This window comes from Echiichthys vipera (assembly GCF_963691815.1).
Source record: "Echiichthys vipera genome assembly, chromosome: 19".
NCBI classification, from domain to species: Eukaryota; Metazoa; Chordata; class Actinopteri; order Perciformes; family Trachinidae; genus Echiichthys; species Echiichthys vipera.
This window is the reverse complement of record NC_139844.1, coordinates 16,756,676-16,769,407: the sequence shown is the minus strand read 5'-3', so window position 1 is coordinate 16,769,407 and position 12,732 is coordinate 16,756,676. Positions and strand designations below refer to the sequence as shown.

At 39.7% G+C, this 12,732-nt stretch overlaps 2 protein-coding genes across 2 annotated transcripts; one reads left to right on the top strand and one right to left on the bottom strand.

Moving 5' to 3' along the window:
* Positions 1-226: 226 nt before the first annotated feature.
* Positions 227-2,645, bottom strand: ccdc167 (coiled-coil domain containing 167). The gene is made up of 4 exons (XM_083933706.1): positions 2,518-2,645; positions 2,223-2,317; positions 1,294-1,346; positions 227-837 (listed from the first exon to the last, which is right to left on the bottom strand). Exons 1-4 carry the CDS (start codon positions 2,566-2,568, stop codon positions 719-721), a joined length of 318 nt encoding a protein of 105 aa, XP_083789832.1. The 5' UTR covers positions 2,569-2,645; the 3' UTR covers positions 227-718.
* A 1,080-nt stretch (positions 2,646-3,725) lies between these two features.
* On the top strand, positions 3,726-11,184 carry kif25 (kinesin family member 25; the record flags this gene model as incomplete). The annotated part of the gene is made up of 15 exons (XM_083933788.1): positions 3,726-3,809; positions 3,907-3,972; positions 5,025-5,147; positions 5,408-5,549; positions 7,153-7,256; positions 7,344-7,429; positions 7,539-7,578; positions 7,676-7,743; positions 7,821-7,895; positions 8,063-8,209; positions 8,479-8,655; positions 9,237-9,391; positions 9,589-9,837; positions 10,452-10,607; positions 11,033-11,184. Exons 1-15 carry the CDS (start codon positions 3,741-3,743, stop codon positions 11,182-11,184), a joined length of 1,809 nt encoding a protein of 602 aa, XP_083789914.1. The 5' UTR covers positions 3,726-3,740.
* Positions 11,185-12,732: the final 1,548 nt, after the last annotated feature.

The window sequence follows — 12,732 nt, the reverse complement described above, 5'->3', positions numbered from 1 at the left end:
CTCATCTTTTGTGTTTATTTAAAAAAATTACATTTGTGGATATATTTGCTATATTTCAGACTTTATTAGGAGATGGGTGAATGGCCAGCATGAGTATCAAAACAAAAAATACATTCTTCTTCTCAACTGGCCACAACAAGACATGATATACAACTCAGACTTAAAGAGAAAACAAATAGTATCAAATATTTGCATTCATTTAATTCACAACATGCATGACATGCACCGTGAATTATCACACATTTATTTATACAAAGACAAAAGCAGACTTCATTGGCACTATTTGATGAGGCATTTCTTTGACAATGTATATTGTACAAAAGCATCACTTTGGTTTATTTGTGGCGGAAGGCTAACTTTATACTTGATTGGTTATTTATGCGACATAATGTGGTATATAAATTGTCGAATGACATAATATACAGTAATGTCTTTATACAGCAAAGAAAATGAAAATTGACTGTATATGGGCTGATGGAAAGACAAAAATGGGCGCTTACTTCACCTCTATATTACCTCATATTTGTGTTACTTTAGTCCAAGAAGCTAGCAAAGAGGCCATCTAGAGGCAGAACTGGAGTATTTCACCTACACAGCTCTTCGGCTTTCTCATGTGTCACAGTCTGCCTCATACATCATCCTCTCATGACAACATTGTCCTGAGGTTGTTGTTCTTTAAAGCGCATTAGGTCCCTTTATCATACATTACTAGCTGGTATCATGATTCCTCTTCATTGTAGAAAAAGACATAGTAGAAGAGAGCGCTGATAACCAGCAGAGCGACTGAGAGCACCATGTTCTTCCGATTCTCTCCTCTTAACGCCTCCAGCTCCTTGTCTGTAAAAAATAATAATACAAGATTGATGTGAAGGCATTAATATGCGGCAGCAATCAGTTTTCATTCAATTTAAAACCTCATGAAGTAATAAAACCTGCAATTATAATAACAGACAACAGTAACAGTCCACAGGGTTCTCATCATGGCAGCGATGGGAAACTTTAACTTTACTTTAAGTAACTCAGATCACTTATAAAAATCCTCCATCCTAGAGTCCTTGCTGTTTTTTTAAATGTTGTTAATGTGTGACCATATAAATGATGAATGGACTGCACTTTTGTAGCATTTTTGGGGTTCAATGATTTATTCCAGGGTGTGCCCAGATATGCTGGGGATTGAACCGCCAACCCACAAGCCACAGCAGAGGATCATCATGTCTATATTGTAGAAATATACTCTTGTATATACTTACAGTGATTTGTACAATATGAAGTGTTTTATGGATGTAGACTTACCTAACTTTTGCACCCTTTCATTAACGATTGTCATTTCATCTTCCAGTTCCTGTCTGTAGGGCAGAGGATGAGAGACAGAGACAATCAGCACCACTAGTAAAGGTTTCACTCTCTGGACAAACCGCAAAGTCATAAAAGGTATTAATTAACTTAAGCTTCTATCTTTGAAAGAAGTTTTAACCGTCACTGTCTTCTCCATCACCCCCCCCCCCCGTTATTTTATTTCAGTCCTCAAATTTAACAAAATTAATAGCAATCAAGTTAGCAACAAAACATGTTATGTAGACTGAAAAGGTGTAGGCTGAAGCTACAGCTTACATTTAGATTATTGGCATAATTTATCAGTCAATCAGTCAAAAGAAAGTTACACATTTGTTTTTTGTCAAGATTATTCCATAAATGCTCACCTTTTACAGACACACATCTATTTTTTAGATAAAAAAACAACAAAATGTAGACATTTTGGGCGTAAATTATGGAGGACTAAACATGACTTAAGTCTCAATAAATAAATAAATGCATAAATACAGGAATAAATAAATGAATGCAAAAAAATGCTGATATAAATAAATGCAGTAAACAAATATATATAAATAAAAATATAAATCGTATAAATATATAAATGATTAAATGCTTTACATGTATTTCTGCATTTTTGTTCACTTACATTTATTTATTTATGTATTTCTGTGTCCGTATGTTAATGAGGTAGGAGCTCCCGTTTATTCATTTATTTCTGCAATTGTTCATTTGTTTTTGTTTTTATTAATGCGTTCATTTATTTATTTATTGATTGAGACTTCAGTCATGTTTAGTCCCCCAGTGAAAAATGACTTGTGCTGTATACAACTCAAATAGGTCACATCATTTTAATGCATGTAGTTAAATGAAAAGTGTGTTTGTTGGGTGGTAAAAACAAATGGACTGACCTCTCCTTCTCAGAGAGCCTCTCTTTCCTGCTCCTGAACTCAGCCTTCTCCAGGTTGCCTTGGCAACGCGCCCGCCGTTCCTCCAAACGGTCAATCTACAATATTCACAGGTGAGATATTACAGAAAACGCCAGCTTTGCTAAACTGGACACCGTCAACCGACAGTTACCAGACAGGACAGCGAATGACTGAATGAATGAAATGTGTAGTTACGTTCACGTTGAACGTTGTAGTAGCCTTAGCAACAAGCGCATGCTAAAGGGCTAACCTTCTAGCTAACGTTTCAGCGTCTTACCTCAGTGGCCACGCTAATTTTCTCTCGTCTTTTGTCTTTCAATTTAGTCATTTTGTGACAGAACCTGCCTTTGACAGCCTTTAGTTGATAAAACCGTGACTATGCGGAAGTGTTTTTCTTCTTCGTTCTTCTTTATTCTTCCCTTTGCTTTGCTGCCCTCTATCTGTGTGACGTTATCAATACTCTACTTCTCAACACTACTTTACAACAGCAGCCACATTGAATTGGCATTTTTAACTGGAATAACGTTGCTGGGGTAAAACTTTTAGACTGTATTTTGATCTCAGAAGATACCAACAATGATCGTATAACCTAATTTAACGTTATAGCCTATATCCATATATTACTGCAGTCAAGTGAGCCGCCGTTCGTCAGTTCATGGTCACACCAGCCGCACCAACATTTCAAGTGCGCCCGTATTACAGAATGTATGCGTAATGCACGGATCAAGCAAACTTCCGGTTTTCAAAATAAAACGTTGATTATTCGAAGACAGTAAAAACAGACATGAAATGAACTAAAAATATCACATCGCATATTTACTGTACAGTTTGTGAGAAATTCAGCCTCAACGTATCTTCTTTTTCATTGAATCAAAGCATTGTGTGCAACATTTACTCTACTGTAAAATCCCTTTCATCCATCATTTGTGACAAAGGTTGATACAGTTGATACATCTCAGGACCATCCTGACTATTCACACACTCAGTATCAAGCGTATTTACTGTATAGTTTTTGAGAAATTCTGCCTCAAAGTTCCTTCTTTTGCACTAATAAAAGGCGTTATGTGCAATATTTATTTACGTTTGACCACAAAAAGACAATACTCACTTGACTTGATATGAAAAGCCTTCTCATCCTCTTCTCCTGAGGAAAAGGAAAGTGGAGTATACACATTGACACATGGTTTATTTATCCTTTTGATTTAAAAAAAAATTAAATATATACTTCATTTATTTTTTATGTATATTGTGTAGCTATATTTTGTATTTGTGTTGATTTAACACTGGTCTTGATTGTGTGAATACCTTTTTCGCAGGTTGTTTGCCTCTTCTTAATCTGAAATAAAGATTTCTAAATTGAAAAAAAAAAACAAGTGAGCTGTGTTGTTAATCGGATTATATGACTTGAGGAGCAAGAGGACACGACTTGATCAGCTGAGAAGGAAAGAGAGAGGCTACCCATCCTCATCTCTTCTAACTAGCTTCTTTGCTTTTGGAAAAATGCCTCTCTTTATAAACAGGGACCAAATATTTGCACATCAAGTACACCTACTGGAGCACAAACTGAGGGTAAATCATTGTCATAATACCAAATGTAAAATGAGTTCAGCAGAGATTGTTCTGGGACAAAACCAAGACTGTTTCTAATATTTCCCTTTGTTTTCAGAGTAAAGAGGAGCGAATACTGGAACTCGAGACAGAGAATGCTATTCTTCATATAAGACTTGCCGAGGTAAGAAGATTTCTGCCATTCATTAGGCTACTTATGGGCCTATGGGAATCCCTGTCACACGAAGGTGTATCAGAGAGGCCCACTTTATTTTGATGATAACTATTGCTGTATGGAACATACAAAACATTATTCTGGTGGACAGTGAGACCAACTGAGCCTGAAGGTCAAATAAACAGATACAACTGTGCATAAATCACCCTATACTGAACAGTATGTCTCTGTCATATTATGAGTTTATTGGATTACAGAAGACTGTCATTTTTAGGGGCTCAATGACGACACTTGGACAGAGACCAGGGTCAAACCATAGGGTTTTAGAGACCTTTTTTAATTGAAGACATTTAAGGGGCCACCAGTAGCTCACCTGGTAGAGCTTGTGCCTCATATATGAAGGTTAATTCCTTACTGCAGCAGCAGTTTCACTCTTCACTCCCTTTGCTGCATGTCAACCTCCCTCTCTCTCTCTCTGCCCTTTCCGGTCAAGCTTCAGCTATTCTAAAAAAGGCAAGAATCAAAAACTTTCATTAAGAGTGACAGTTTCAGGGTCCTGATATTGTGCATGTTTTTGGGACGGATAAAATGAACTGATGAACCTGTGATTTTTGTGCTATGGCAATCAAAAATATTAATAAATGTGCAAAAAATAATTTAACTGTATAATTTAAAAAACACACTGTCAAGTGAGCATAGCCATAAATTAACTTGCCTTTTCAGCAATTAAAGTTCAAAAGTCTAAAACTGTTCACTCCTTAATCTACATATTAACTTTGAGTAGGTAATCCTTGATGATTCAAAACAGGATGCTGCATAACACAAGTATTGATCATTTAGCATCAGAGCTGTTACTGTACAGTTTTTTTGGGATGCGATAAGAGCAAACCATATATTAGGTAAATGTGTTGCTCTCTATGTTCTTAACTACTACAACTACAGCTGACAAACAAACCGTCCTCTCAAAAGAATCTTATTTCAGCTATGGTGCTGTATCTTGGCATTAAGTAAGAATGAAGCTGTGCAGAATATGTATTTTGTATTTTTCATATTCTTTTCAGTGTCTGGGGAAACTCCGTCGGGACCATGAAGAGGAGACCAAGGCCCTGAACCATCACAAGCACCAGAGGAATGCACAGAAGATAACCCGGTCAGCCCTCGACAAACTCCTCTCTGAGGTCCAGGTACAAATGCACTACGGTGTGTGTGTGTGTGTGTGTTTGTGTGTGTGTGTGTGTGTGTGTGTGTGTGTGTGTGTGTGTGTGTGTGTGTGTGTGTGTGTGTGTGTGTGTGTGTGTGTGTGTGTGTGTGTGTGTGTGTGTGTGTGTGTGTATGTGTGTGTGTGTGTGTGTGTGTGCGCGTGCGTGTGCGAGAGAGAAACAAAACAGTAGACACACAAAGAGCCCTACACAATTCATTTGTGTCCTCTGTGTGTTTGTGGCAGGTTGTGAAGCAGGACTTGAGTGAACTTTTCGCAGTGTATTTGAGTTTTTCCACTGAGCTGGAGGAGCAGAGCAAACACCTGCTAAAAAAAGTAGAGCAAGCCAGCTGTTCTCTAAATGGTCACCGTGCAGATGAGGCTCAGAGTAAGTATGTGAGCGTGCATCTTTAACATCAATCTGAGGGTAGGATTCTTAGAAAAATACAGTCTGCACCAACATCTGCTCACCTTTTCTTTGCTATTCAGACGTCAAGTATTGTAAACCACAGAAAAGCTTTCAAACGGTCAGATATGACAGTTGTTTCAATAATCTTTGAAGATGTTATTTAAAGGAAATTTAATCCCTCCCTTCTGGTTTCACATTTTCTACCTCTCACTTCTATTCATCTTACTGTTGTGCTCACTCATTTACCCTCTCTGTGTCTAAAGTGGGTTACAGGTTATATGCTGCTGGCTCGATCCTAATTCGGCTGGGTTTGCTGCTAATCCTCTCACACTGCCCCTCCCCTCTTCATTCTCACCCTGCCCTTGGAGCTTGTCCAAGGTTGACTGTCTTTTTCTAATGTAGTCCCATCAGCTTGCCACCATGGCTCTGATGATTGGTGAAAACTGATCCAACTGAGCACATGGTGAACATAATGCTACAAACTGCTACAAACCAACACACTTTTCATGACCTTTTATTGTTAATGTCGGTTGATGGAGGTTGTACAAATGTACCCGCACTTAATATAAATATTCTCCTTCCTGTATAAACCACTTTGGAGGTTTTTCGTACGTGACATTTATGTTGCATTTTATTTGCTACTTTTCTCATAATGATTTCTTATATTGTGGGGCTGTTAAGTGATTTGAACTTCATATTTAATACATGAGATTTTAAATATTTCAGGATTTATAGATCTGGCTGGTTAACCTTCTTTGAGGCTATTAAAGTGAAAAGCTGTACTAAATGGCATTGAATATGCATCATGCTCAATAGTAGTAGTGTCAAACCCAGATAACAATATTTTTCATGTTTGTAATTACATGATTAGGAAGTATAGGATTTTGAAAACAGCAAAAGCACCCAGAACCTTCTTATTGTTATTATCTTGCAACAAACTAGGTTTGCTTGACTCAAAAAAACAGTTAGTAAATAAATTACAGGTTCCTACAACCACTTTAAAGTACAGAACTATTTACAATGAAAGAACATAGTTGAGCTGTTGCTTGTAACTGTTATGTGGATAATAAGAAATAATCAATGTTTGAAATAAAATGTTTGAACAGGGAGAAGAAACCTTTTTACTCTATTCTGTTCTACTTATGTTTAACTAAGGCTTTTCTTGAATATCTCAGCTTGTCTTGAGTGAATGGAGGTGTTTGGTGCCAGGTGTGTGTATGTACATGTGTGCTCCAGCTATTAAAGACTTGGCCTGAATGTAATCACCAGAGAACTGAAGCTTTTGAGGCTTTGTAGCTGATTTTTTTTCAGTCATTTATTCACTTTTAGGGCTTTTTACCTTCATATACGTAGTAACATCTACAAGTTAAAGTCTGGTCAGCACCAGACCTGGTCGGTGGCAAACAATATCTAATGTAGCGTAGAAGCCAGTGGCGACACTTTTCAGTGTTGACCTTGATTCTTTATCTCAAAATGAACACAACAGCTTAACCTTTAACCTCAGTTCATGATAGAAAATTCCTCACATTCAATTTTGATCAAACTATTTACCCTTAACTGTCTTTCTGCTCTCCCTGCCCAGACTTGCAAGTGTGTTTTACAGCTCTGGAGCGCTCTCTGGAGGAGGAGAGGGAGAGGTACCGGGCAGAGAGGCAAAGGAGGAAAGAACTCCATAACACGCTCGTGGTGAGGACGGATTTTGCATCAGAAGATAATGGGTAATACAGTAGGATCTGATTTTGACCTTCATTGTCATTCTTTGTTTTGCTACAGGAGTTAAGAGGGAACATCAGGGTTCACTGCAGACTGCGACCAGTTCTACCCTTTGACCACGTTCAGTCCTCCACCTCTGGATCAAGGTGGGTCCAACACAGGATTCACCATGGCAGCCAGAAATACTGTCTGATAATTGTTCTCTGCTTCAAAAGCTAAAACCTATTTTACTAATTCTATATTCTTCTCTATCAGGCCTGTGTCGTCAGAAGAAGTTGTCTCTGCAGTCAGCGATGTGAGTTTCTCAGACTCTTGGATTTCAAAATGTTATTAGTGCTAGCTGCTTCAGCGTCCTCACTTTTTTGGTGTTATTCCTCATTTGTTGTTTTAAGGACACAGTGGTAGTGAATTGCATAAAAACCGGAATGCCAATGCAAAACAAGATGTTTGAGTTTGAGAGGTAAAATTAAACACTCACATGCACATTATTCTATTTAATTTTCACTTCATGAATGATTCATTCTTTGTTTCTTCCAGAGTGCATGGACCAGAAGATTCCCAGGATGCAGTGTTTGAGGAGGTCAAGCCACTCCTCACATCTCTGCTTGACGGGTGAGTGTGACCAAAAAGAGCTATATCAAATCACATGTCATTCAACTATTAACGCTACCCTGCGTGAATGAAGAACAGACATGAAATTTGAAATACATGACAAACAGCATTAAATGACTCCAAGGCCTCAGCATGAAATGTATGTTTTCCCCCTTTCCTGCCTGCAGCTATAATGTGTGTATCATGGCGTACGGGCAGACAGGCAGTGGCAAGACTCACACCATGATGGGAACCCAGCTGCTGGAGGAGCAGTGTGGGACACAGCAGGAGACACAGCAGGGTATTATCCCCAAGGCTGCTGCTGAGCTCTTTCGGTGAGAAAAACAAGCATTTTTCATTGATTTGTTTTTGTGACATTTACAGTGTGCAATGACTAAACTCTGTAAGAAGTGAGCATGTGTTTATGATCTGGTCCAATTAACTGTATTCTAATTCAGTCAATCTATCCATCAGAAATAAAAATGAACCCAGTCTTTAATTCGTAATGTGCAATGAGAGTTGAAATAGAATTTAACTGTGTTGAACTTTAACCTGATCTTCATGTGCCCATGGTTGTGTATCTGTCCCTGTGTGGGTGACCCAGGCTGATCTCTGAGAAGCCTGCAGAGAGCCACACAGTGGAGGTATCAGTGATGGAGGTGTACAACAACGAGGTGCTTGACCTTCTGGCCCGAGATGTGCTGGGCAACACCACAGGCCAGCGCAGGGATGTCATAACCACCTCCTCTGGTGCAAGCCAGGTCACCTCCCTCACATACGAGTGAGTACAGCCGGAGCTGATGTGCCTATTTGTGGAAGATGATTCTTTGTACTTTGTCATGAATGATCTACAATATGAGATTATGCAGCTGGACTTCTAGTTTCATGAATAGTTGTGGCCAGAAACAAAACTCAATGGCTGCCGGATGTGTACTGTGTAGAGGCAACGGTTTGTGAATTCATAACTATTTAATTATTATTTCAAAAGGCCATAATATGTTAGATGTTCTTTACTCCATCACTGGAGTAGGGTGTAGCAACGCCGGACAGGATATTCCTCATAAAAAATTGCTTTATCCCAAAAACATTGCACATTTCTTCAGCCACTTGGGACAGCTATACAAGCTGCAAATATGAAATTATAATCAATTTTAAAGTTGATATGGCTAATAGTTGCCTGTTTACACATCCAGCAGACATGGGGCAACATTACTATTCATTTGTTGCTGTGTTTTCTGCCTACTTGATGAGGGGATAGCTGTCAAATGCCGCACTATGTTCACCAGCTAGTCACTCACTCTGTCTAACAGCTTTAAGGAATGAAAGGCCAGGTAATGGTATCAGGTTTCATATGTTTTACAGGCCTGTGCGTAACGCCTCTGAGGTGATGCAGATCATCAGCAGCGTTTTAAAGATCAGGGCTCACTGTCCCACCCTTATCCACACTGACTCCTCACGCTCTCACCTCATTGTCACCCTCACTGTTTCCTCCAAGAGCCCCAACGCACTGGCCCTGGGTGAGACACACACACACACACACACACACACACACACACACACACACACACATACACACACACACACACACACACACACACACACACACACACACACACACACACACACACACACACACACACACTCCAAGGTTAGTCTCAATGACACCTGTTGACCACACGTTCCTGCATTGTGACTTTATTATGCTTTCATTCAGCCCGCAGGCTACAAAGTGCCAAGAAGGACATGCAGCACTCCACAAAGAATGAGTGGTGGAGTCCACGCTGTCGCCGTGCCAACCCTGCAGCCCGCCACTCATCTGATGATCATCTTTATGCAAGCACAGCCTCCTCTCCCTGTCGCTCCCCTTCACATTCTCCATGTCCCTCCCCCAGGCCCAGCATCTCTCAGGCTCTGTTCAAGACCAAGCTGCAGCTGGTGGACCTGGCAGGGAGCGAGTGTGTCGGTAAGAGGGACTATATTTATGTTTTAACTGTAAAAATATTCCCATCGTCTGACATTTGTAATAACAACCTGAGCCTGTCAATGCAAAAACAGCACTTTTAGCTAACATATATCGATGGTGCACCTTTGCCCTGTTCAGTTACATTGCAGCATGTTTCGTGGCAGAGAGGCTGCAGCCAGGTTGAAAAATACAGAAATTCCCCTTAACATGCAAAATGTGGCTTTAGGCATATGCATAATGCAGATGCTGTAGATAAACTGCTGCTAAAAAGGGAATGTGGGAGCACGACTTTGCTCTGATTAATCTGCTTAATTCTTAAGAGAGAAACTCTTAAACTGCCAAGAGTGTTCCATTACATTTTGGTGTTACTTTGAGTCAAATATGCGACTTTAAGTGCAGATTTAAACCTGCTCAAATACAGCTTGTTTCTGTTTTCCTTAAGTGTCTTAACCATGAAATATCAAATGATTCATCTACAGATTAAAAAATCTGAAGATGCAGGTCTTTTTAACCTTTTATTTACACAGGGAAACGTTCACTGAACTACTGCCTGTTCACTGAGCAGATCAAATCACTTAAGGGCATTAAATATTGTTTTTGTGTGTGAGTACCAGGTATGTCTGGAGTTTCGGGTGCAGCTCTGTGGGAGGTGTCCTGTATAAACCGCAGTCTCTCTGCTCTGTCTGATGTCCTGGGAGCTCTGGCTGAGCAGAGACCACACGTGCCCTATAGGAACAGCAAACTCACTCATCTGCTACAGGATGCCATAGGTGAGGCGCAAACACTGTCTCTCTGTTTTATGATCTGGGTCTCTGTTCGTCTCTATGTGCCCTGCGATGGACTGGCATCCTGTCCAGGGTGTACCCTGCCTCACGCCCGATGTCAGCTGGGATCAGCTCCAGCCCCCCTGCGACCCTGAAAGGGACAAACGGTTGAAGATGAATGAATGAATGAATGAATGACTCTTGTTTTCTGTGTCTACATCCCCTGGGAAAACATTCATTCAACCTCAAAATGTCATCATCTAGCTGAGAGATTGCACATACCAGTATTGTAACTCTAACTCTAACATACATAGAAAAAACTCACCTAAACACAGAGTCACTTAAAATGCTCAGTGAAATGTATTTGTCCATGCTCAAAAATGAAATTATGGCTTGAATCTGCTCTTGTGCTTATCCATCTTATCCACCAGGTGGCGATGCCAAGCTGCTTGTGATGCTGTGTGTCTCTCCCACGCAGCGATTCATCACAGAGTCTCTGCAGTCTCTGGGCTTTGGCACGCGGGCCCGTCAGGTCCAGAAGGAGCTACCGAGAAGGAAGAATAACACCCTCAAAGTTAAGTGACGAGACAAAGACTTACATCCTTTGCAGAGGCTGCGGCACCATAGATCCTATAACAGCCATGTCAGCAGAGGAGATTTAAAGGTATAAGATCTACAACTACAAGTTTGTTATTTTTTGTCGGCAGTTCTTACTCTCAGTAGTGACTTCAACTAGGAAATAAATTGGCTTTGCCAGAATGTTTTATATATTTATGTTTTTAAATCGATCTTGATAGCGTTAGATGTTTTAGGGGCTGTCTGAAGCCACGTATGTGTATGATGCTTAAATGTAAAACATGTTAAATTAACCCTGACAATTACCAAGGGTGCTAAGTAGTTATGAATGACAATGAAATTACACAAAGGTTGGATTTTGCTAAGTCAATTAAGTATGAAATCACTGTAGTTCCACTTTCATTAAGCTGGATCATGCCAATAGTCAACACTCCTGTATATGCAAAGGCTTTCTGCCTGAATTTGTCTTACATGTATTCTGCTGTAAATGCATTTCAGTACTTGCTGCTCACACCATGCCTTCTCTTTTTAAGCGTTTTGGGTGCAGTTATGTTTATACAGTATTTAAACATGTTGATGTGTTCTCTCCCCAACCTTTTTTTTGGTTACACATTATAAATCTTTCAAACGCCTTGTTAGAATAGACTAAGTATACAATTATGTCAATATTACTTGAAAATAAACAGTTGATATGCAGATATGTATATCTTTATGTATAACTATGTTTAATAAAGAAACATACTGGAAAACGTAGTCATTAGATAATTAAAAACAGTGCTTGAATACTTTGGGCAGTCCCTCTAAAAACTAACACTATTTCTCACAACAGGTTTTCTATACAAACTACTTCCACTGTGAGGGATTGTTCAAGCAAGATGTCTGCTGCTGTGCAGATTACAGCAAAGAGGAACACATGCAATCAGGGCAAGGTGGTATAATGTTTAGCTTTTGTTTTACGGTTAAGTATTTGGAGCAGCAGGAAGGTTCACTATTCTGCAAAATCATAATGCCCATAATTAAAAGTAAAGAGCTGTAAAACTGATTGTCCAGAGTAGACCAGCTGCGGATTATTTGCAAAATCTATTTCAGGTGTGTTAACGACAATTTAACGTTGAAAAAAAAATCATAACTGGCATTTTCTTCCCAGGTGAAACAGTTGGACATGTTCCAAGTATGAACAGAAACATGCTTTGTATCTGGTAATTAAATCTCAGTTTATTCAGCTTCCCCTTAGACACACACGCACATTTAATAAGCCTCCTCCTACCAGCATGCTGCAAACTGCGATGTGAGCTCTACACATGTATCTAGGTTATAATCCATGCTGTCCCAAAGCTGACATGTTAGAGACGCAGATGTCATGTGCCACCCTGACGTGAAAGCTCAAATGCCCAAAGCTTCTTTGAAACTGCAGGCTTACAGGATACAGAGTGACAGGACAAAAAAATAAGATTATACCGAGAGTGACAAGATAATAAACATGAAAACTCCAGGAGTGTCCTCTGTTTAGAGAGATGACTGGGAAGAAAGAGAAGGTGGAGAGCGGAGGCGAGAG